The sequence below is a fragment of the Tripterygium wilfordii genome, chromosome 19 (genome assembly GCF_013401445.1).
Source record: "Tripterygium wilfordii isolate XIE 37 chromosome 19, ASM1340144v1, whole genome shotgun sequence".
Taxonomy (NCBI): domain Eukaryota; kingdom Viridiplantae; phylum Streptophyta; class Magnoliopsida; order Celastrales; family Celastraceae; genus Tripterygium; species Tripterygium wilfordii.
The window spans coordinates 11981632-12001072 of record NC_052250.1 but is presented as its reverse complement, the minus strand read 5'-3'; the positions used below and the strand labels follow the sequence as shown (position 1 = coordinate 12001072).

The following is a 19441-nucleotide window of genomic DNA, read 5'->3' as shown; positions in this document are numbered from 1 at the left end:
CTTAATCACAGTGTAATTGTTCGCGGGAAAGATTCAGAAAAACCATGAACAGTTAAAGCACTTGAACATCCAAAAACTCCAAACCCTAACCCAAAAAACAGAGTGACAAAAGTTGCAGACAACTGGAAAAAAATGGATAAATGAATAAAAAATCTAACGCAAAAGATAATACATACACATTATGTGGACATTTGGGTCCTCGAACCAAATCTGGGGAAAGGTAATTTTTGATCATTGAAATATCTTACTAGGTTCAACTCAGTTACCCATTTTTCAAACGTTTCAATTTGGGTATCCAAAATTTTAAACTATTCCAAATTAGTCACACGGACATATCTCGCCCCATTCGGGCAATCAACCATCCCACGTGGCACAATATAGTCAAAATCAACTAATTTAGGCTGATGTGACATGACACTTGTAATGGCAGTTGTAATCAAACTAGAACTGATCACTTTGTTCCAAATAACTCACTGGAATTGTAATTCCATGACATATCGTTGCACAGGTCTTGAGTCTTTGTCGAACTTGAGAAGGTGTGGTGTTGAGAGCACTAGTTTACAAGCTTTGTAGTGACAGAGTGATTTTGTGGGAATAATTTTTTGGGTACTTTTTGCCTGCCTAGTTTAGATTTGTGCACGTCAGAAAATATTACACGATTTTAATTTTTATCGTCAGGTCAAAGTGACACGTGGGATGGTTGACTGCTCGAATTGGGTGAAATCTGTCTGTGTGACTAAATTGAAACAGTTTAGAAATTTGAATACCCAAATTGAAACATTTGAAAAATGAGTAACTGAGTTGAACCTAGTCAGATATTTCAGTGACCAAAAGTTGTCTTTCCCCAACCAAATCTCATTGTCAATTCGTCATCACTCATCGACTAGCTGCAAGATCAGGTCAATGTTTGTAGAACGCAAGAGCGAAGGCGGCACAACACCGGCTATTCCGATAGGAGTTTGGTCACATCAGCCGCTCAAAAATATCGTAAACCTTAGCAATGTTTCCAAATCAAAATTCAAAAATTGGGACTAGAAAGCCAAAATTGACTGCAAGAGAAGGGAGGTTATGGGGGGGTTGATTCAATGGGCGATTTCTGTCGTGTGAGGGGAGTGTAATTTATGATGACAAAGTTTTCAAGGTGAGATTAAGATCTCTACTGAAAATGGCTTCCTTTGAATTTTTTGACCGTTACTATGACAAAGTTTTCCTGGTGAGAGACTGAAAAACGTTTCCTTTAAAATTTGTGACCGTTACTTTTATCTGTAGGTGTTCTGACTGTTGCGTCAATGTTTTGGGTTAGTAGGCAACTCCTACATGACCATCAAACAATGGTGTATTTCATTCAAGTATCTGGAAGAATATTTTGAATGTCAACAAACGATGCAGTATCTATCGATAAATTGTTTGTCGTTGACTCAACATTCTTCAGGAATGAAATACCAAAATACAAGACCATAAACTTTATCAAAATCAGGGCAAAGAAATCGATGAAACAGTATAACAGACAAAAAAGAGTGGAACATGAACATATTTGGAACACATTTGGAACACGGACAGGAGATATCGGTTGACTAATGATGGGGAGAACTAACTAAATCAACATTTTCAGATTTCACCACTCTTGGACTTCATCATTGTCTTCGATTATCGTATCAGAACTCTGACTGGGCTCCCCCTTCCATCACCTTTGTCACCTCTTCTGCATATGTGTATGCATTTACATATTGAGAAAAAATTAAGAGCGCAATAGATAGATACACTTAAAGCATATGCGCAAAAGAGCTAGAAACAAACAGCGACCCCTTTGACCAGTCAAAATAAGTCCAACTAAAGATAACAAATATTTCCAAAATCACCTCTCCATGAATGAATCGACTGAGTCATCTCCACGGCTTCTTTCTTGATTGTTTTTGAAGTTTCACCTGCTTGAGACATTCATTATTCAATATAGCAGAATAAACATGGAAAGCTTAAAACAGAATAGATTCCTTTCAATAATCACAATGGAAATAAATATAGTTATACCACATATATCTAGAACTGTATCCCAGTCACTGCAATGTTCAGGAGTCGCATTTGTTGAACCTTTCTTGTCAATGTTCAAGATTTCACCTATGCGACAAGGTAATTGATAGTTATGATAATACCTATTGTCTTTGGTAGAAATATCCCCCTCTTAAGCTTTCTTTTGATAAATAATGAGTGTATTTATGTGTTGATTTGTATTTTGATAGGTTGATTGCGGTTTGGATGAAAAGCGACGGAAAAAGGGCTGAATTGAAGAAAATGTCCACCGACCTTCGTGTGTTCAAATAGTCATAACTTTCTGTCACGTTATTGGAATTGAGCGCAACAAAAGGCATTGGAAACTAGACATCTCAAGCTTTCCGTAGAATCTAAAATCATGCAAATCGGAGGTCATATGGAGAAGTTATGGTCATTTGAATCATGTGCCTAGGGGTAACGCGCCTAGGCGCACAAATTGTGCACGCCCAGGATCACTCCTGCACGCCCAGTCCAGAGAGTTGGACTTGAATTTTAAGTTGTGCACGCCTAGGCGTGAAAACAACGCGCCTAGGCGTGAAAAGCAATTTTCTGAGGTGTTTTAAGTCGCGATTTGTCCGAGCTACGGGAGACTTTTTTTACCTAGAACTGATTTTCTGGGGAGGAAACCAGAGGGGGAAGGCGATTCTTGGAGCTAGGAGGAGAGATTCTTCAGCTCAACTTGGATCTACTCAACTAATTGGGTTTATTCATGATTTTCTCATCTCTCCTTTTGTGTTTTTCTCTCATTATGTGTAACTAAATCTCTTGTGCCAAGGCTAGGTTGAAGCCTTGGGTTTGATGACTTTGTTTATGACTTGATTTACATACATATGAGTTGATTTGGGTATAAATCTTGTGTTTCTATGTTTGATTGCAATTTATTCATGCTTGTGGTGTTTGGCCAACACTTTAGGTTTTTGGATGAAATTGTTTGGAGAATTTGCTTAGACAATAATATGTCAAGTAGATTATGCTTCTTGAAACACTTGATTATGAATGTGTCTCCCTTTAATTAGGTGACAATTTGTATGAATCCTAATCTCCATAGAACTCCATGAATTCCTATGCATGTTTAGACCAATAAGATGGCTAGAATGTATTTAGGAATATCCGACCTAGACCAATAAGATGGCTAGTAATCGATTTTAGGGAGATTTGGCTTAGGTGCGCTAAAACCGACTTAGGTACGGATTCGTTATGCCCGAATTAGCAAATATGTGTGTAAATTTATGTCATTCCAAGTCATTTCCCAAGGGGGATTCCGAAGCCTTGGTGTTCATCTCATATTTGTTAAATCATCTCATTTGCATTAGTTGCATCCTAATTCTAAGAAAATACCAAAAACACTTTGCTCTTTGCTTGTTTTAGTTGAATTACCAAACCAAACAATCTTGAGTTGAATTTTACTTTTGATTGCATTGTCCATATATACATGCAAATATACATTTGGATTAAACATAACACCGTCCCTGTGGATTCGACCCTTGCTTATCATTGTGCTGTAGTCGCCGACTAGTACACTTGCTAGTAAGGTTAATTTAGACCCAACAGTAATGAATTCACATCAACTATGATCCTGGGAAGGTTTCTTTTTGTCCAGAAACAATATTGTTATAGTGAGAACTAAGCTTACGTCAAAAGAGAAGGTAAGAAAACAAAATATGTAATCATATTTGAAATGAGTATGTACCAGATTGGCATTGTGACAAACTGGTGGTCAATGGACCTCCTCCCGACTTTGATATTCCAGTAAGCTTTACTTGGGCACTCAGGTTGTTGCGAGCGAGGGAATTACGTTTCTTCCAGGATAACACCAGTTTATCAATTTCTGGCACTGCACAATTTGCAGTGCAAAAATAATTTATGAGCAGTCTTATAGGAATCTTTTTTTGAAAAAAATCTTAATGGATATCCCTGTAGAGACCTTATATGAATCAATTCAAATAAAATAAGAGTAAAATAAGACTACACTCAGGAATACCCGCTCAAAACCAAATAGAAGACACTAACTTGATAGAGAATTCTTGGTTCTCTGAATCTTGTTTGACATATCAGTGCAGTCATCTTCATCTCTTATAGGTTTTGTTGCAGATGTATTGGTCGAGGGATGGCCAGCGATCTTGTTGCAGGTATCTTTATCAGAACCAGCGGCCAATTTATCTATCAGTGAGGTATCATTTTTATTTCTTACAAACTCAAATTTAGATGCAGCCAAAGCCAATGCTCCAGTTCTCACCTCTTCAATCGCTGAATGTTCATTAACTAAGCCAGCTTCAATATGCAATCCTGCAGATATATCGGGGTAATATCTTACATCGCCAACTATGCCACTCTTGCTTTCATCAATGCCAGAGTTGTTTCCCCACATTTCAAACTGAGACAAGTCAAATAAAATGTGTCTGTCTTTTCCGTGCTGATCTCCAATGTCTCTATTGATGATATAGTTTGTATCTTCCATGTCACGAACTTGAGAGACAGGTTGAGGCCTTTTGACGAACTCACAATTTAAATGATTTTCCATGGCCATTTTTACTTCTGCTACATTATTTTCAAATTGGCTTTGACTAATTTCGATGTCTGATCCAGAAACAGTAGGGATGACTGGACTCTGTTTGCTGTTGGAATCTATATCAACTGTGTGACTAGTACCACCTTCGTCAACATAATTCCTATTACGCCTTGCTCTTTTCTTCTGACTTATGTTCACTGGAAAATCTAGCTTTTGACATCCACTTTTATCATAGATATCCACTACAAAGTGTGATCCAGTGATGTAGTAGAACACCAAAAAGTCTCCAACTCCTAGGCCATGACCTGATGCAAACAATTGCCATCCTTGCTGGAAAGCAAATGAGACATTAAGCTTAGATATTTGTGTTTCCCATTTTTTGCCATTTGAGTCCTCCAGAAAAGTTTTTTGACCGATCAATGATGACACCATGGGTGAAAATTTAGGAGGAATGTACTGCAAAGAACAAAAAAATCGAACCCTCAAATGATGTGGACACTAAAATATAGAGAAAATGATTCAGATGACTTATAGTGATAGAGAATAACAGATTGAAATATAATCATACAAGAACTTTTGAAAACTGATCACCAATCATGACTTTGAAAAATTTAGCGACGGAAGGAGATGAAGTTTGCTTCTTCCCATGAAACCGCAGGCATTGCTTGGTGCACTCTACACATGCTTCTATCTCATGACTCATCTGTTGGAAAGGCATTAAGAGAAACATCTTAAGAAATAAAAGGGAAAAATGACAATGGGAAGTGAAAATTCCAAACAACTGGGCAGCGTCAAGAATGCCAACAAATGAATCTAAGCACTTGGCAGTTCTGGGGATAAATATCATGCAAGAAACACAAATTAACAACACATTTGCTATCATTCACAAGGGGGTACAATGCCTAGAAGGATCAATTGTTGGCTACCAATCACAAAATGTTTTAAAATAACGAGCAAGAAAATTAAATAGTCAGCAATTTACAACGCAAAATAGATATGTACTAGGTATATCATATGAACCAACAAATCATGAAATGTACATAGACTTGAATCTATCGTATAGTAAAATATTCAATTCAGAAGTAGAAAAACATTTATGCATTCATAAGCAACTTAATTATAGAGCTCTTCACACCTTGCTTGCAACAAGATGGCAACACAGAGGGGGTAAGATTTTGCTTTCATTAGCTAATACCAAAACAATTATTGCATACAACAGTAGCGTCCCACCCATCAGAAATAATCAGAAAAAACCATATAAGCATTAAAATCACAAACAATCCCCACTAAGCTAAGCGTTATATTGGCATGCTCCCTTCACCTTTGAAACATTTATGCTTCCAAGGCTAATTCAGAAAAAGGAAATCATTGTAGTAGAAGTTTCACACTTCCACGCTCAATTTAATTTTTCATCAAGAGATGTAACACTTCTTGAATCATCTCTGACATCTTGAACCTACTCCACGGTTCTCTCTGTTTATGTCATATACAAACACAAGCGCACATGCATGCACACAAACACACACACACACATACATGTATACAATAATCAAGACTCCACAAAATTGAGCCCCTAAACAACGTAAATCCGCTAATATTTTTTCTCCAGATATGTCAGTTTTTCTCGAAGAAAGTATCGACATTTTGCCACGAAACAAACAGAGACATAGATGGATCTGACGACCAAACCCTAGCCAAATAACACTTCCATGCATAATAAACAGTACACGTACCCGAAAGTTGCTGAAAAAACATTACCTTGTGAGGGAGCTAGGATTCTTTGAAGAGAAAACCTAAAAAATGAAGCGAAACGTAGAGAGAGAGAAGAGGTCTTGGAAGTTGAATGGGAGAACTGGTTGGGGAAGGAAGTTTGATTTGATTTGACTTGGAGAATCGTTCAATTAGATTTCGGTCTTAAAGAACAAAATAGAGATATTATTTTCGTATGTCTCCTTGTTTTGCACCTTCATGCAGCGTATCACTCACTAGTCACAGGCGAACGAACAACTCGATCTTAAGTTTTGTCATACGGCGTCGTTTGATTGGTTAGTATATGGAGCTGATATAAATGGGCCTCAGTCACCTTGGCCCTATTAGTCGCACCCCCAGAGGCCACAGCATCACTTGCGTCAGTACCTGAGTTAATTAGCCCATTAAAACAAACGTTGGTTGGGCTTTATTATGAGTTCTATAGGTAGCATTAAATGCTTTTGTAGAACACCAAATCTTTTTTTTTAAATAATGAAATGTGTTTTCGTCGAGTTTACAAATCCCAAACAAAATATGAAAATACTGGACCGTTTAGTATAAATCCGAAACATTCTCACACTTCACAAGTTGAGAAAGTTTTGAGAGAGTCACAAAACTTGAATGGTTGGGGTCTCTTACAACGTCCATAAAATATTATTTTCTAAAAAAGAAAATATCATTTTTTAGAAAAAAATAATCAATGTGTTTTAGTTGAATTTACAAATCCAACGATTTTTTGCCCCAAATAAAGTGCATGTTGAACATGAAAATAATATGAAAATTCTAAACCGTTAAATATAAATCTGAAGCATTCTCTCTCCCCTATGAAAAATTTTAGGTTCTCTGTTTTCTTTGCAATGAATTTAATTTTTATTTGGGAGAAATGATATCCTATCAAAACATACTATTGTTTTTTTAAATATATATATTCGGCAGTACCACGTATGCCTAACAAATTCACCCATAATCAATCATGACGTGTAATTAGACAACGAAATAACGAAAGTCAATATAATTAAATAACGTAATACTATTATGGAAGAAATTGTTAGGGATATATAGAGTTTTCGATATATTGCTACTAGAAGAAGAGTTTTGATTGGGAGAAGTGAGAAGGTAGTCTCTCATAAATCATAACTGCTCAACCGATACAATCAAAATTCAAAACAGTCAGAAAGAGCAAGTCAATCAAAATCACTTCAAATGGGGCTTTTAATGGATTTGATTTGACTCAACCAAATCCAACACAAAAAATCAAAATTCAAACACAGCCTTTATGAAGCATGCAACTTCCTCTCTCCCTCCCTCCCCAAGTCTTCAAAGACTGCTGCTTGTTCTGGTTAGTTTGCCTATTTGTTTACCCAACAAGAGACATAACAGCTAGGGAGTTACCAATTATATATATATATATATTGAGAGGTCTTAATTATTTTCTCTAAGTGGGGAGAGTGGAAGAGAGATGATGGACTGTTATGAGGTTGGTGGTAGCTCCTCTTGCCAAGACTTTCTCAAGGTTCTTGAGGCTGATATTCAGTTTGCCAACATGTTGTAAGGCTCTCTCAGACTCCCTCTCTTGAGTTTTTACTGTTGTTTTTTGTTTTATTTTTCTGTTTGGGTACTTACTTTTGGTTCAAATATGAATGTAATGGGTCTGTACTCTGTAGAACTGATGATTTTTGTAAATAATTCTAGGGAACCACGAAAATTTTTATGGAATGTGATTTATTTGAGCTTTATAATTTACCTATGCTTCTTGCATCTCTCAAATTTCTGGTTTTCTAGAACATAAATTTTTTTTCCCAATAGCAATGAATGCCCTTTTATTGGAACAAGTTCTCCATGTTTTCTGGTGCGCGTGGGACGGGGGACTTACCACGTCTGTGTTGGATTCAAGTGTATGTGTTTACCGTGTTTTCTGGTGCGTGTGGGACGGGGGGACTCACGAGTCTGTGTTTACCGTGTAGGACGGGATCCAATATTCCCAATATTTTCCTGATAGGTTTTGCCCATCTTTTGATCCATTTAGAAGAAAATTGTCAATTCTGCACTAGAGCAGCAAGCAACCATTTCCTGGAAAGTTTTTTCTTGTTCATAAGTTAATTGACATACATAGAACACAATCTGGCTACTATTCTTATACAACAAAGAGCGCGCTGTCGATTCAAAGGTAGATTTTTTTTCAAGTTTTTACTTCATTACTCTGTGTAATCCTGTACTTGTGAATGATCTATTTAGCTGTTTTTTTTTTAACCACATACGAATGCAAGCTTTTCCCTGTTGGCCTAATTCTCTTATGATGTCTTTGTTGAATGTGATTTTTCTTCTCAGGGCAGCTTCTATTCCCGGAGCAAAGGACGGTTCTTATCTTCAGATGAAACTCGTTTACAATCACTTTGCTCCCATCTGCTTGTTTTTGCTTCAATGGATTGATTGTTCATGCACATTTCTACTTTCAAATTGTCTAAACCTTTTCCACATTGCTGTCTATAAGGTTCACTCCTAATTGCTTGTTTATCTATTTATCATTCAAATTTTGATGATTTCATTTCTTGTTGGTTGTTTAATTCGCTATGCCGGTTTATATATAATTTCTCTAGGTATGCTCAGATGGGAAGCCAAGTACCAGAAGGAAAGCCACCATTAGAGAATTCTATGGTTTGTGAACTATCTTCTTTGATTTCTTTCTCTCCAACGTCGATTTTTTTTTCTTTCTGTACGTGGACTAACTGAAATAAAGTGGCAGCAGCTGTGATATTACCATCTCTTCACCGTCTTCATGTTAATTCATCCGAGGCTAGCATGACTGGGGAGGAAGGTAACAGCTTCGAGATGGTAGTGAAGAAGAAATTAGAAGGTAGGAAGAAGCTTTCGGAAGTGGATTTCGAGAGAGAGGACGAATGTGGAATCTGTTTTGAGCCTTGCACCAAAGTTGTCTTGCCAAGCTGCTGCCACTCATTGTGTATCAACTGCTTCCATGATTGGTATATGCAAGCATCTTTCTGTATACATATAATGTAACTATATATGTTATGTCCTTGTTCTAATATGTGAAATTGTGATTTGTGAATCCATCTTCTCGTCGTTATGAATTTATGTCACAGGAATACCAGATCAGAATCATGTCCATTTTGCCGGGGGAGTTTGAAAAGAGTAAACTCAGAAGATCTATGGGTTCTCACTTGCCGTAGTGATGTGGTTGATACACAAAGAGTGATAAGAGAAGATATTTTGCGCTTCTATCTCTACATGAACAGCCTGCCTAAAGATATACCAGATGCTCTTTTCTTGGTGTACTACGATTACTTAATCTAGTTCGACAGAAGATAACAGAAGCACAGAGATATTGAAAATGGCAGACTATCACAATGCGCGTGGTCCGGTCAGTTCTTAGTCCATCTCCTTGATTCTGAGGAAGCCCATTTTAAGGAAAATTTCTGTGAAGGGCATGGATTTTCTTGTAAAGGGTACTTTGATATTTACAGAGAATGATGTATATGATCTGCATTAGAGATCCAATTTTTCCCTGTCAAATTTGAAGAATTTTGCCATCTTGAGATTTTCTTTCATGCATTTCTTCTAGTAAGGAGGAGATAGCTAGCATAGATTATGTATGTTATAATGAGATCTACATGTGTATATTCAACAGAAAACTCAACCATTCATCTTACAACCAACAGAAAAACATTGTATTATTGAAGCAGATATATTCAACAGCTAATTAAAGGATCATTCACCCTTGACGTTGTTTCCTATCCAGCAAGTAACTGAATGGAGGATGACTGAATTTTCCATGAAGAAACATGTCAGCAACCACCTTATACATGGCCTCAGTAAGGTGAACTCCATCCCAGTTAATGTACTGAGAAGGGTTTGGACAAGCTTTGGCTGAAGGTGATCCACAAACCGCAAACACTTCGTAGTTGTAGGGTGGTGTGCCTGAGCCGCAGCACGCCTTGAACCGCTCCTTCAACCCATATCTCGCCGGATTGTTGAAGACGGTAGCATAGGCATTCCAGTAATCAGCATAGACAATGACGGCTTGCGGAAACTGAATCCTCAGTTGTTGCAACTTGGCTTGGAAAGCTACATTGTGGGTGTAGCATTGGTTGTTTACACTCTTCACACATCCCATAGCATCCCTGTCATTTTCATCAGCCAGAGACATGGCCAAAGGTAGACACCCTGATGGAGGTAGGCCTTGGACAACAACATATTTTGCACCCTTCTTCAGCAATTCCTGCAAGTCAATAAAATGATATTCAGATGAAGTCTTGGCCTCGAAAATGCTAATGATCCAAGTGTTTTTTTTTGTCTCGGCTATTCCAAATACTAAGATCAATGTGCATATGAAAACAAGATGAATCAGTTTTACCTGTAAAAACTGGGTTTTAGTACTGATGGCAAGCTTTCGAATAGTGTCGCCTGACACTTCAGATCCCACAATATAAGCATAGTCATTGACACCAATCTCACCAACCCAGAACAATGCATCATCAACTGATGCTTTGCAGCCTGGTGTTGTTGTAACTCCTCCTTTACACCCTTGACTCTCCAAGAACTTATTGAACCAAATGAGCTGAGTTTGGATAGACTGAGGAGTGACATCAAGAGTTAGATTGTTTTTAACAAAGAAAGCATGATTTATTGCTGTAGAGCCAGCAACAGCAAAATTGACCCCAGAAGATGATGATGCATTGGTTTTGTCTTTTAGGAGAATGTAAGGTTGCAAGAAAGGTAAATAAAGCTCTTGAGTTACAAAGTCGATCACAAGGCGTCCGTCGGAGTATCGGTTGGTTGGGTGGTGAAAGAAGGTCATGCCATATGGGGAGCTGGAGACATGGCCAAACCCACTTGGTCCAGTGACAGATCTGGTGTTACCAGTGTCTGTGAAAGAGTCACCAAATGCATATATCCTTTTGAAGGGACGAGAATTTGTAGTAGAAGCAAAAGAAGAAGATGAGGAGGAGGAGATGAAGAAGATGGTAGTGAGAGTGATTTGGAAGAAGGAATATGTAAAAGAAGTCATTGCATCTGCAAACAACTCTCACTCCCTGGCTCCCTGCTTGTCTTTGTACTTATGGGTGTCTCTCACACATAAATACATAGAATGAATATACACATATTTGTACAAAAAAGGGTATAAACCTACTCTACCAGTTACCACCTGTGGGACTAGGATCCAATAATTAAAGGGTCACGTTTCTTGTCAAGTTATATTTATGAAACAACCGATATATGTTCCACATCATATTGAACTCCTTGATTGCACCGATCCTGATATGTTATCTCAAAAGGCTTCAGTCGAAAGGCCAACAACCCCTTAGCCGAGGTGGTTAAGGCCTATAGTCTACTTGGTGATACCCAAGTTCGGGATTAAAGGTTTTGTCTTGTTTTTCTTGCATACAGAAAAGAAAATATATTTTAAAAACCAAGAAAACTGATGCTGGTATCAGTTGGGGAGATGAGAGTTATGAGTTGGAATGTAACCGTCCGTCATAAGTAGTTGGACAAGAATCAGTTGGGAGACTTCAATGAGTCCCAACTGTGTTTTATGGCCATTTTTAAGTGCCAAGACAGACATTAGAAAACTTGTGATTGATTTGGAGCACCCATTGCTCTCAAATTTATGGGGTAGGAGGGGGTTTAGTTTAGCCGTTTAGGTAGGTGATCATGTCTTGGGTAGATTCACATGCTGGGCGGTGCTTTTATGAAATGCTTAAATACTACAACTACTTGGTGTACTGCCCAAAAACCGTAACATGCTTCCTATATCAACGGTTGACAAGTCTCCAGATCTAAGGCCCACATGAAGGCCATTAACAGGTATGGAAAGCCCATTATTTGTTTAAGAAGGGGGAGGGGGAATCGAACGCTCATTATTATTTCAACTGGTGACTAAAGTGAAAGCCCATTACCTTATTCATTATTTGCATGCGGGTACTCGCCCCAAATATCCCAAACCCAAAACGGGTTCACAACTTCCATGTCTGAAATGGACATCATGTCTAAATTTGGCGCAATATGTCTAGTTAAACCATCACTTCACTGCTCGATCTTCAAGCCTTGAACCTGTTTAGTCCCTGACACTCAAGCCGCAGTGTCTAGCCATAGGCTATTGCACCTCAGGACTCACACCCCCCGCTTGCACCTCGTGTGTCTTACTTTCCTTATCTCATAAATCAAACTTATTTGATCCCGGACACAGCTGCAAGCCTGCATTCGACCTCTAGTGCTGGCTATGGATTTGTACGCAAGAACTCAATGGTTTAGGTGCAAGAAAATATCTGTCACTACTGGTGCTTTGTATGTAAACAAGCGCATTGTCCATAGGCTCTTTTACATGGTAGCTCACCAACTCTCCCAGACTCCCAACTCAAAAACTGGTTTCTGAAACCCACTTACGAGTTACAACCCAACTTTATGTTATTCTTCCCCAACGAAATTCAGCTCCGGCTTTTCAAACACACACAAAAATGTCTAAAGAAATGCGAATAGCAAAACGTAATTAGAGGACCAACAAATACATCAAGTTGTTACAAAGGTTTTGTAATTCGTCGCTATTAAAAATCATTGGGTTATGGTAGTCCAAGCTGTAGCTGAAACAACAGTTGGTAACATGTAATTCATATCAACTCCTACACCTACTTCTGGATGTACAAATGCTCAATACAGAGTACAGATGCATAGAGCTTGTTCAGACCCTATGAGACGCTAACAAATCCCAATACTGATACTACCATTATGTGAACATAAAATTAACTGAGTCTTGCATCACCTGGTTAATTCCGTGACTCGAAGAACAGCCTTACACTAGAGTATATCAGAGAAGGTTCAGCCATTGCACCATTTCCATAATCTCCACATGCCAGCCTCTTTGACACAGGAGGGATCAAAGTAATCCCAAGCTCATCAATTGACATAAGATGCCGCTCTGTGAAAGGATTAGTCCACATAAAGGTGTTCATGGCAGGTGCAATGAAGAATGGCTTGCTATAATCCCATGCTCGCACAATGCAGGTCAAGAGATTGTCACACAGTCCCCCTGCAATCTACAATGGGAGATAAGTTAAATAATTAATTTTTTGGAGCAAAAATAAAACGCATAACTAGCTTGAATACTCATAGCCTCATCTTGCTTGAATACTTCACGAATCATGTGAAATTCATTCCATTTATGATTTATCCTTAAGTCCCTTTCAAGCTGCTAAAAGAAGCAGCAAACTAGAACATTCCTGAAATGCCGATATGAACATTTTGGAACAAATTTCCTGCATATTGAAATCATGATCCCAGACTGAACATGGCAAAAGTGGTAGGGATAGTGGTACCAATTCCAGCAACCATCTATCAGCAAACAACCAAAAAATGTGATGAAGCTCAAGATGACCAAAGTCAGAAACAGTAGCACAACTCTATCGCTGTATGCAAAACAACTTGGCTGACCTAAAAATCAAGTTACCCTACTTGACAAGGAATCCTTACCACTGGGACTTTTTTATCTGTTCATACTATAACTGTACTCTAAAAAAAATTAAAAGGACAAAAAAAAGATAATCAGAAGGTCAAACAGTGTCATCTTATTAGATATGCAGACCAACAGTGTATATCATGTTGCTGCCTAAAACAAGTTAAACATATGAACAAAGTTACCCACATTGCTCAAATCTATTACCTTTGCAAGTGTGTTAGCTGACAACGGGGCGATAACCATAATATCAGCCCACCGTCGAAGTTCAATATGAAGTACGCTATCACCAATTTTACTCCAACTGGACCACTCATCCTCATCAGTGTAAAGAATTACATCCTTTGGAAGTGATGCTCTGTCAATGAAATGTAAAGAAGCCCTTGTGGCAACTGCTTTTACTTCTGCCCATTCACAGAAACAATGGCAAAGATTTGCAAACTTTATGGCAGCTACACTTCCACTAGCAGCTAGAAGGATTCGAGGTCTCTTATGACCAGAACTTACTTGCACTGATTCTGTCTCAGCCATCACAGGATCTGGTAATGCCCTAACATATCCCAAAAAGGCCAGAAAACGAAATATTAAAATGTCAAACACAAGAAGATGTAGGATACACTCAGCGACGGGTGTAAGCTCACCCAGAGGCATAAAGACCCGTCTTAATCGCAAGGTGAGTAGATTTCTTGCAGGAGGCGCAAAATTAAGAAAATAAATACAAATTTCACTTCACACATATAATAAGCATAAAAATAATTCTACAACACATCTAATGAGCATAAAATTCAGCAATGAACAAAGAAGCTCCTCCTATTTACACCACAGAAAAATATGCAGACTTGAACCATGAAGGTTATGAGTACACATACAACAGAGTGAACAACTTACATTTTCAGATCAAAAGTCAGAAGTAAATTCTTTTATATTTTTGATAAGAATTAAATGCAAGAAAGAGTCCTAAATCCTCAATACATTAAAACAATTACTTGGAGGAAACTGTAAAATTAATCGACCTCCATGGCTCAGCAAAGTGGATTGAAAGGAAATGTAGAATTATAATCGGGAATCTAAGCAATAGGGATTTGTAATGTAAGAAGATAAGAGAAAACATAGGATTGAGAAGAAGATATAGGAGTAGAACGGAAATCTAACCAGTAGTTTCTTGTCCCGACGGAGGAGTGAGGACTGCAAGAGCGTAGTTCTGTTCTTCTCTGAATGAATCTCCTCTTTAGCTTCTAGGGCTTTCTTTTTTCCTTTACGATTAAGAGAATGCCTTCTTGAACCATGGCCCAACAAATAAGGCCCAAACAAAACATGTACAAACTAAAAAGGGCAAAAGAAAGCCCATAAAGACCTCCAAAGACACATGCTGGATTGGGGGTAGGTCCACCCAACGGCTCACCATACAAAAATCATATTGATCGGATCAAATGTTTTGAATTTATATTTGACGAGATAAAATTGTCATGTTTTTTCATATTAAATTTAATTTTTATTTGGGTGCCTATGAAATTTGCTTACTCCAAAGACATACATATACTGGATTGGGGGTAAGTCCACACAATGGCTGTACCAAAAATGGAATGTTTTAATTTTATATTTGACAAGTCTAAAATTTTCATATCTTTAATCATTTTAAATTTAATTTTTATTTTAAATAAAACATGCTAAATATTACGTATTTATAATTTTTTCAGAATTTTTAAGGATTTCTTGATGCACCAAAATGACGTATCAGTTGGCTGGCTAAATTTGAAAAAACCTGGATCGACCTCGGATTCACACGGGCTAGCATGTGAATTCTGGAATCACGACAAATATATTAATAATATTCTCATTAATTCTGTGTTGTTTTTACAAGTCAGAGTCAGAAACCCATTGGCTAGACAAAAAAGTTATAAAATAGAAGCATAAAAAGGGGGCAACTCCACAAACCGAGTCATATTTACTCAGAATATGAATATGTCGCAGAAATAATTGAAAAACAAAATATATGTCCATTTCAAACGATCTATCCGCGTATAGGAAAATTCTAAAGTAATTGGAAACCTAGCATCAGAATACATATCGACAGCAAAAAGCAGAGACGGACAACAAAAGAGAAAAAAAAGCAATCCCAGTGACCGTTATCGGAGTCCGAGGTCAAAATTCGAAATCTAGCATCAGTAGACATTCCGGCAGCAAAGCAGAGACGGACAACAAAAGAGAGAAGCAATCGCAGTGACCGTTCTCCGAGCGGGGCTTGTGGAGCTCGGACCCGATCAAGTTGACCATGGCTAGGGTTTATGACAACTGGGAGCGCCTGGTGCGAGCCACCTTGAAGAGGGAGCAGCTACGAAGTGCCGGCCAGGGTCATGAAAGAACTCCCAGCGGCATCGCCGGTGCGGTGCCGCCGTCACTAGTCCGGACAACGAACATTGATCTGATCTTGCAGGCAGCCGATGAGATTCAGACTGAGGATCCGAATGTTGCCAGAATCTGTATGTTTCTCTATGCTTTGTGAAAATTTTACTTTAGATGTTGAAATCGATCTCCGACGGTGTATTTGGTACGGTGTCTTGGTCGTCTTAGTGTATTTCTTTTGTTTTCCACGAACTGAACAATCCCGTATTTTTGGGCTGGAACATCTGGTTGCTTGCCAAATTTGGGAAAATATGGTTCATATTGGGGATGATTTTGGGTTTGCTCAATGACCTAGCCTCTTAATTGCATGGTGAATATCTTATGTAACAGGCAATAGGCTTTGCCCTTTGCATCGATAAATTTAATTTGCATGGTAAGAACAACCGTTTCGTAAATAGATGGAAGTTTTGGACATTCTCTTTATAATAAAGAGGCTTTTGTTTGTCTACACATTTGTCTTTGGTAAACCAAATCAACCGCTAGTATGAAGATCCCATACTCAGGTTTGGTGTTTGGGTATGTAATTATCGTTGTTTGATGTTTTGATCTTTGATCAAAGCTTGAAGTTGTGCTATGGTTATAGTCTCACATATCTATAGTTTGTCTTTTGTCCAATCTGAAATCTGAATACAATTTTTGTGCAGTAGCACCAGCATGACGCTTCGGTCATATACCTAACGTGTTGAGAGACTGATTATACTTTCATAGTATATTACACTTGTTTCCCTTTGATATGTTTACATCTGAAAATTATGCGATTTTCTCAATGAAGTGCACTTTGGGCATTACGTGTCGTCTCTGCCAATTATGTGCACTTGACGTATGCTGAGCTTTTAATAACATTGCAACTTTTTGTAAAGATTCTTTACATATTTTGTGGCGGTTATATCAATTTCTTTGCTGAAGTATTTGGTGTGGTCATTAGTTATAATCTCTAGAGTTTTGATGGACTCTCATGCAAGTCCTGCATTCGATTTTAGTGTGTGAGCAGGCGTATACCATGGCACAAAACTTGGACCCGAGTAGTGATGGTAGAGGTGTTCTTCAGTTCAAGACTGGTTTGATGTCTGTAATTAAGGTATCTTGAAATTAATTATCGATTAATGCTTTCTTATTGAATAAATTTTTGTATTATTGTTATGTTGAATAAAGTGATGCTGTACTATTGATGAGCTCACCCACACAATGTAATTTCTGCTTTGTTATATAAACATTTCTAAATCAAGTTGTAAGGAGTTTAACTTTTGCTGTAGCAAAAACTTGCCAAGAGAGACGGGGCTCGTATAGATCGTAATCGGGATGTTGAACATTTGTGGGAATTTTATCAACGTTACAAGAGACGGTACAGAGTGGATGACATCCAGAAAGAGGAGCAGAAATGGCGGGAATCTGGAACCTTTTCTGCTAATTTGGGGGAGTATGGACAATTATATGCACTCATGGTCCCTTGTTATTGATTCTTTTGCTCATAACCAGCCATTTGTTTTAATAATCGATGTGAAAGAATCGATAATTGGATATTATTTTGTACTTAAACTGAAACTTGTTATTGTAAATGATGAGGTGCTTTCTGTAGATTCTTTAAATTAGGGCATGAAGCTCTCTTTCAATAAGTTTGACTGTTTGCATGGCTATTTTGGATTCTTGATTGACGCATGACATCCTTCTTCATCTGTTAAATCTTGAAGTTCTTTTTTCTGCTTTTGCATGTCAAAAGCAGTGCACCCATCTGGTTTTTCATCATCATCCACATGGAATCCATTTTGTTTTGTGGAAACTTCTATATCTCGAGGTGGATAATTGAGGATTTCTATTTTGCTTGTGATTCTTAGTAATCACAGCTTCTTGTGCCAATTTCTCTTGACACATTACTAATTCCCCTGGCGTAGATCGACTTGATGTTGCATGGTGAATGCAGTTCCAGGCCATTCTGGTCCACAGATTGGAATTGCCCCTTTTTTTTTATTATCGTAAAATGTGAAGACAAATTAACGTTAAAAATCAGCTTGTATGGGGTCAATTTTAGGATTTTCCTTCATCTTGTCCTGTGTTGCTAGTCCATCCTCATATGCTTCTGTTGTTTCAGGTTGGAACTAAGATCTTTGGAAATGAAAAAAGTCTTTGCCACACTGAAGGCCTTGGTTGAGGTCATGGAGGCTCTCAGCAAAGATGCCGACCCTGATGGGGTAGGAAGACTTATAATGGAGGAGGTATTTGTCTCCTGTCTCTCACCTGATTTTGGATATTACCGTGAAATAGAAAGTTTGTTGCATTTGTTATGTTGACTAGATTGGGTGATTTGTAAAGTTTAGTTCTCTGATGTTATGCTAGACCACACACGAAGGCATTGCTTTTTCATGATTTTTATCCAATGGACTTTTACTGCTATGTAATGTTGCCACTCTAAATGTATTTACATGTTTGTTTAATTACTTCTGGCCTCTGGGCTTACATAAGGAGGTTGTTGGCTTGTTGTTTCCTTAGATATTTTAGAAGTTTGCAAATGGACATATTTCTTTGGTCTAAATTTAGTTTATTTTTGTTATTTGGTTTTACAGTTGCGCAGAATTAAAAAGGTTGGGGAGCTGACACCCTACAACATTGTCCCTCTGGAATCACCATCTTTAGCAAATGTTATTGGAGTTTTCCCAGAAGTAAGTGGAACTTTCAAGAGCTATGTTTTCCATTCTTGCTTATCTCCTTAAAACAGTTCCGCTACGCAGCTCCACTTTATTGTCAGCCTTACTTTGAATTTAACTTGCCTGATTGATAATCTTAAAGTTCGGACCTCAAAGTTCATTATGTTGTCCATGTTGTCTTTTTCATCAAATTATATGCAACGCTCCTCATATTATGTTAATATTAGTTACTTTGCTACCAACTTTTCACCAGGGGCTTCTATTGTTAAATATGCCTGGGTGGTTGCCGGTTGCCCAGGACATTCTTTTTATCATTTATGCAATTGTTATTAAAGAGGAAAAATGACATTGGTTGATGAATTAGCTGCATTCCTTGGTGGCCTTTGATAATACATTTTCTCTTTCTTTTCAAATATGAGATGAATTTGCTACATTGAAATTAAGGGTATTTCTTACTCAGTGTTCATCCATTGGGATTATCTATTCAGGTAAGAGGTGCTGTAGCTGCGATTAAATATACTGAGCACTTCCCTAGACTTCCTGCAGAATTTGATATTTCTGGACAACGAGATGCAGACATGTTTGATCTCCTGGAATATGTGTTTGGATTTCAGGTCTGTGTAAATG

General features: G+C 37.9%; 5 protein-coding genes across 8 annotated transcripts in view; 2 read left to right on the top strand and 3 right to left on the bottom strand.

Annotated features, from left to right (window-relative positions):
- Nucleotides 1–1468: 1468 nt before the first annotated feature.
- On the bottom strand, nucleotides 1469–6449 carry LOC119985955. Of its 2 annotated transcripts, XM_038830450.1 has the most exons (7): nucleotides 6317–6449; nucleotides 5127–5261; nucleotides 4060–5014; nucleotides 3740–3883; nucleotides 2029–2115; nucleotides 1860–1925; nucleotides 1469–1702 (listed from the first exon to the last, which is right to left on the bottom strand). In XM_038830450.1, exons 2-7 carry the CDS (start codon nucleotides 5259–5261, stop codon nucleotides 1656–1658), a joined length of 1434 nt encoding a protein of 477 aa, XP_038686378.1. In that variant the 5' UTR covers nucleotides 6317–6449; the 3' UTR covers nucleotides 1469–1655. The 2 variants fall into 2 exon arrangements, with proteins under 2 accessions (XP_038686378.1, XP_038686379.1); XM_038830451.1 differs by lacking the exon at nucleotides 6317–6449 and having other exon boundaries at nucleotides 5150–5254.
- Nucleotides 6450–7720: 1271 nt separating this feature from the next.
- Nucleotides 7721–9755, top strand: LOC119985394 (E3 ubiquitin-protein ligase AIRP2-like). Of its 2 annotated transcripts, none has more exons than XM_038829696.1 (5): nucleotides 7721–7855; nucleotides 8636–8798; nucleotides 8905–8962; nucleotides 9054–9288; nucleotides 9409–9755. In XM_038829696.1, exons 1-5 carry the CDS (start codon nucleotides 7767–7769, stop codon nucleotides 9617–9619), a joined length of 756 nt encoding a protein of 251 aa, XP_038685624.1. In that variant the 5' UTR covers nucleotides 7721–7766; the 3' UTR covers nucleotides 9620–9755. The 2 variants fall into 2 exon arrangements, with proteins under 2 accessions (XP_038685624.1, XP_038685623.1); XM_038829695.1 differs by having other exon boundaries at nucleotides 9051–9288.
- Nucleotides 9756–9918: 163 nt separating this feature from the next.
- LOC119985393 (GDSL esterase/lipase At3g48460) lies at nucleotides 9919–11688 on the bottom strand. Its single transcript, XM_038829694.1, has 2 exons — nucleotides 10680–11688; nucleotides 9919–10544 (listed from the first exon to the last, which is right to left on the bottom strand). Exons 1-2 carry the CDS (start codon nucleotides 11331–11333, stop codon nucleotides 10038–10040), a joined length of 1161 nt encoding a protein of 386 aa, XP_038685622.1. The 5' UTR covers nucleotides 11334–11688; the 3' UTR covers nucleotides 9919–10037.
- A 1097-nt stretch (nucleotides 11689–12785) lies between these two features.
- LOC119985238 (phosphopantothenoylcysteine decarboxylase-like) lies at nucleotides 12786–15052 on the bottom strand. Its single transcript, XM_038829469.1, has 3 exons — nucleotides 14925–15052; nucleotides 13980–14322; nucleotides 12786–13356 (listed from the first exon to the last, which is right to left on the bottom strand). The coding sequence occupies exons 2-3, from the start codon at nucleotides 14301–14303 to the stop codon at nucleotides 13087–13089; spliced, it is 594 nt and encodes a 197-aa protein (XP_038685397.1). The 5' UTR covers nucleotides 14304–14322; nucleotides 14925–15052; the 3' UTR covers nucleotides 12786–13086.
- Nucleotides 15053–15739: 687 nt separating this feature from the next.
- The window catches only part of LOC119985315 (callose synthase 10), a 31007-nt gene continuing 27305 nt past the window's right edge, over nucleotides 15740–19441 (top strand). Inside the window, exons 1-6 of one of the 2 annotated variants that reach the window (XM_038829577.1) lie at nucleotides 15740–16252; nucleotides 17156–17253; nucleotides 17429–17592; nucleotides 18262–18385; nucleotides 18734–18829; nucleotides 19303–19428. In XM_038829577.1, the coding sequence (XP_038685505.1) occupies nucleotides 16045–16252; nucleotides 17156–17253; nucleotides 17429–17592; nucleotides 18262–18385; nucleotides 18734–18829; nucleotides 19303–19428 (816 nt within the window). In that variant the 5' untranslated portion in view covers nucleotides 15740–16044. The remainder of the gene's footprint in view (nucleotides 16253–17155; nucleotides 17254–17428; nucleotides 17593–18261; nucleotides 18386–18733; nucleotides 18830–19302; nucleotides 19429–19441) is intronic. The other variant, XM_038829578.1, reaches the window with a different exon arrangement.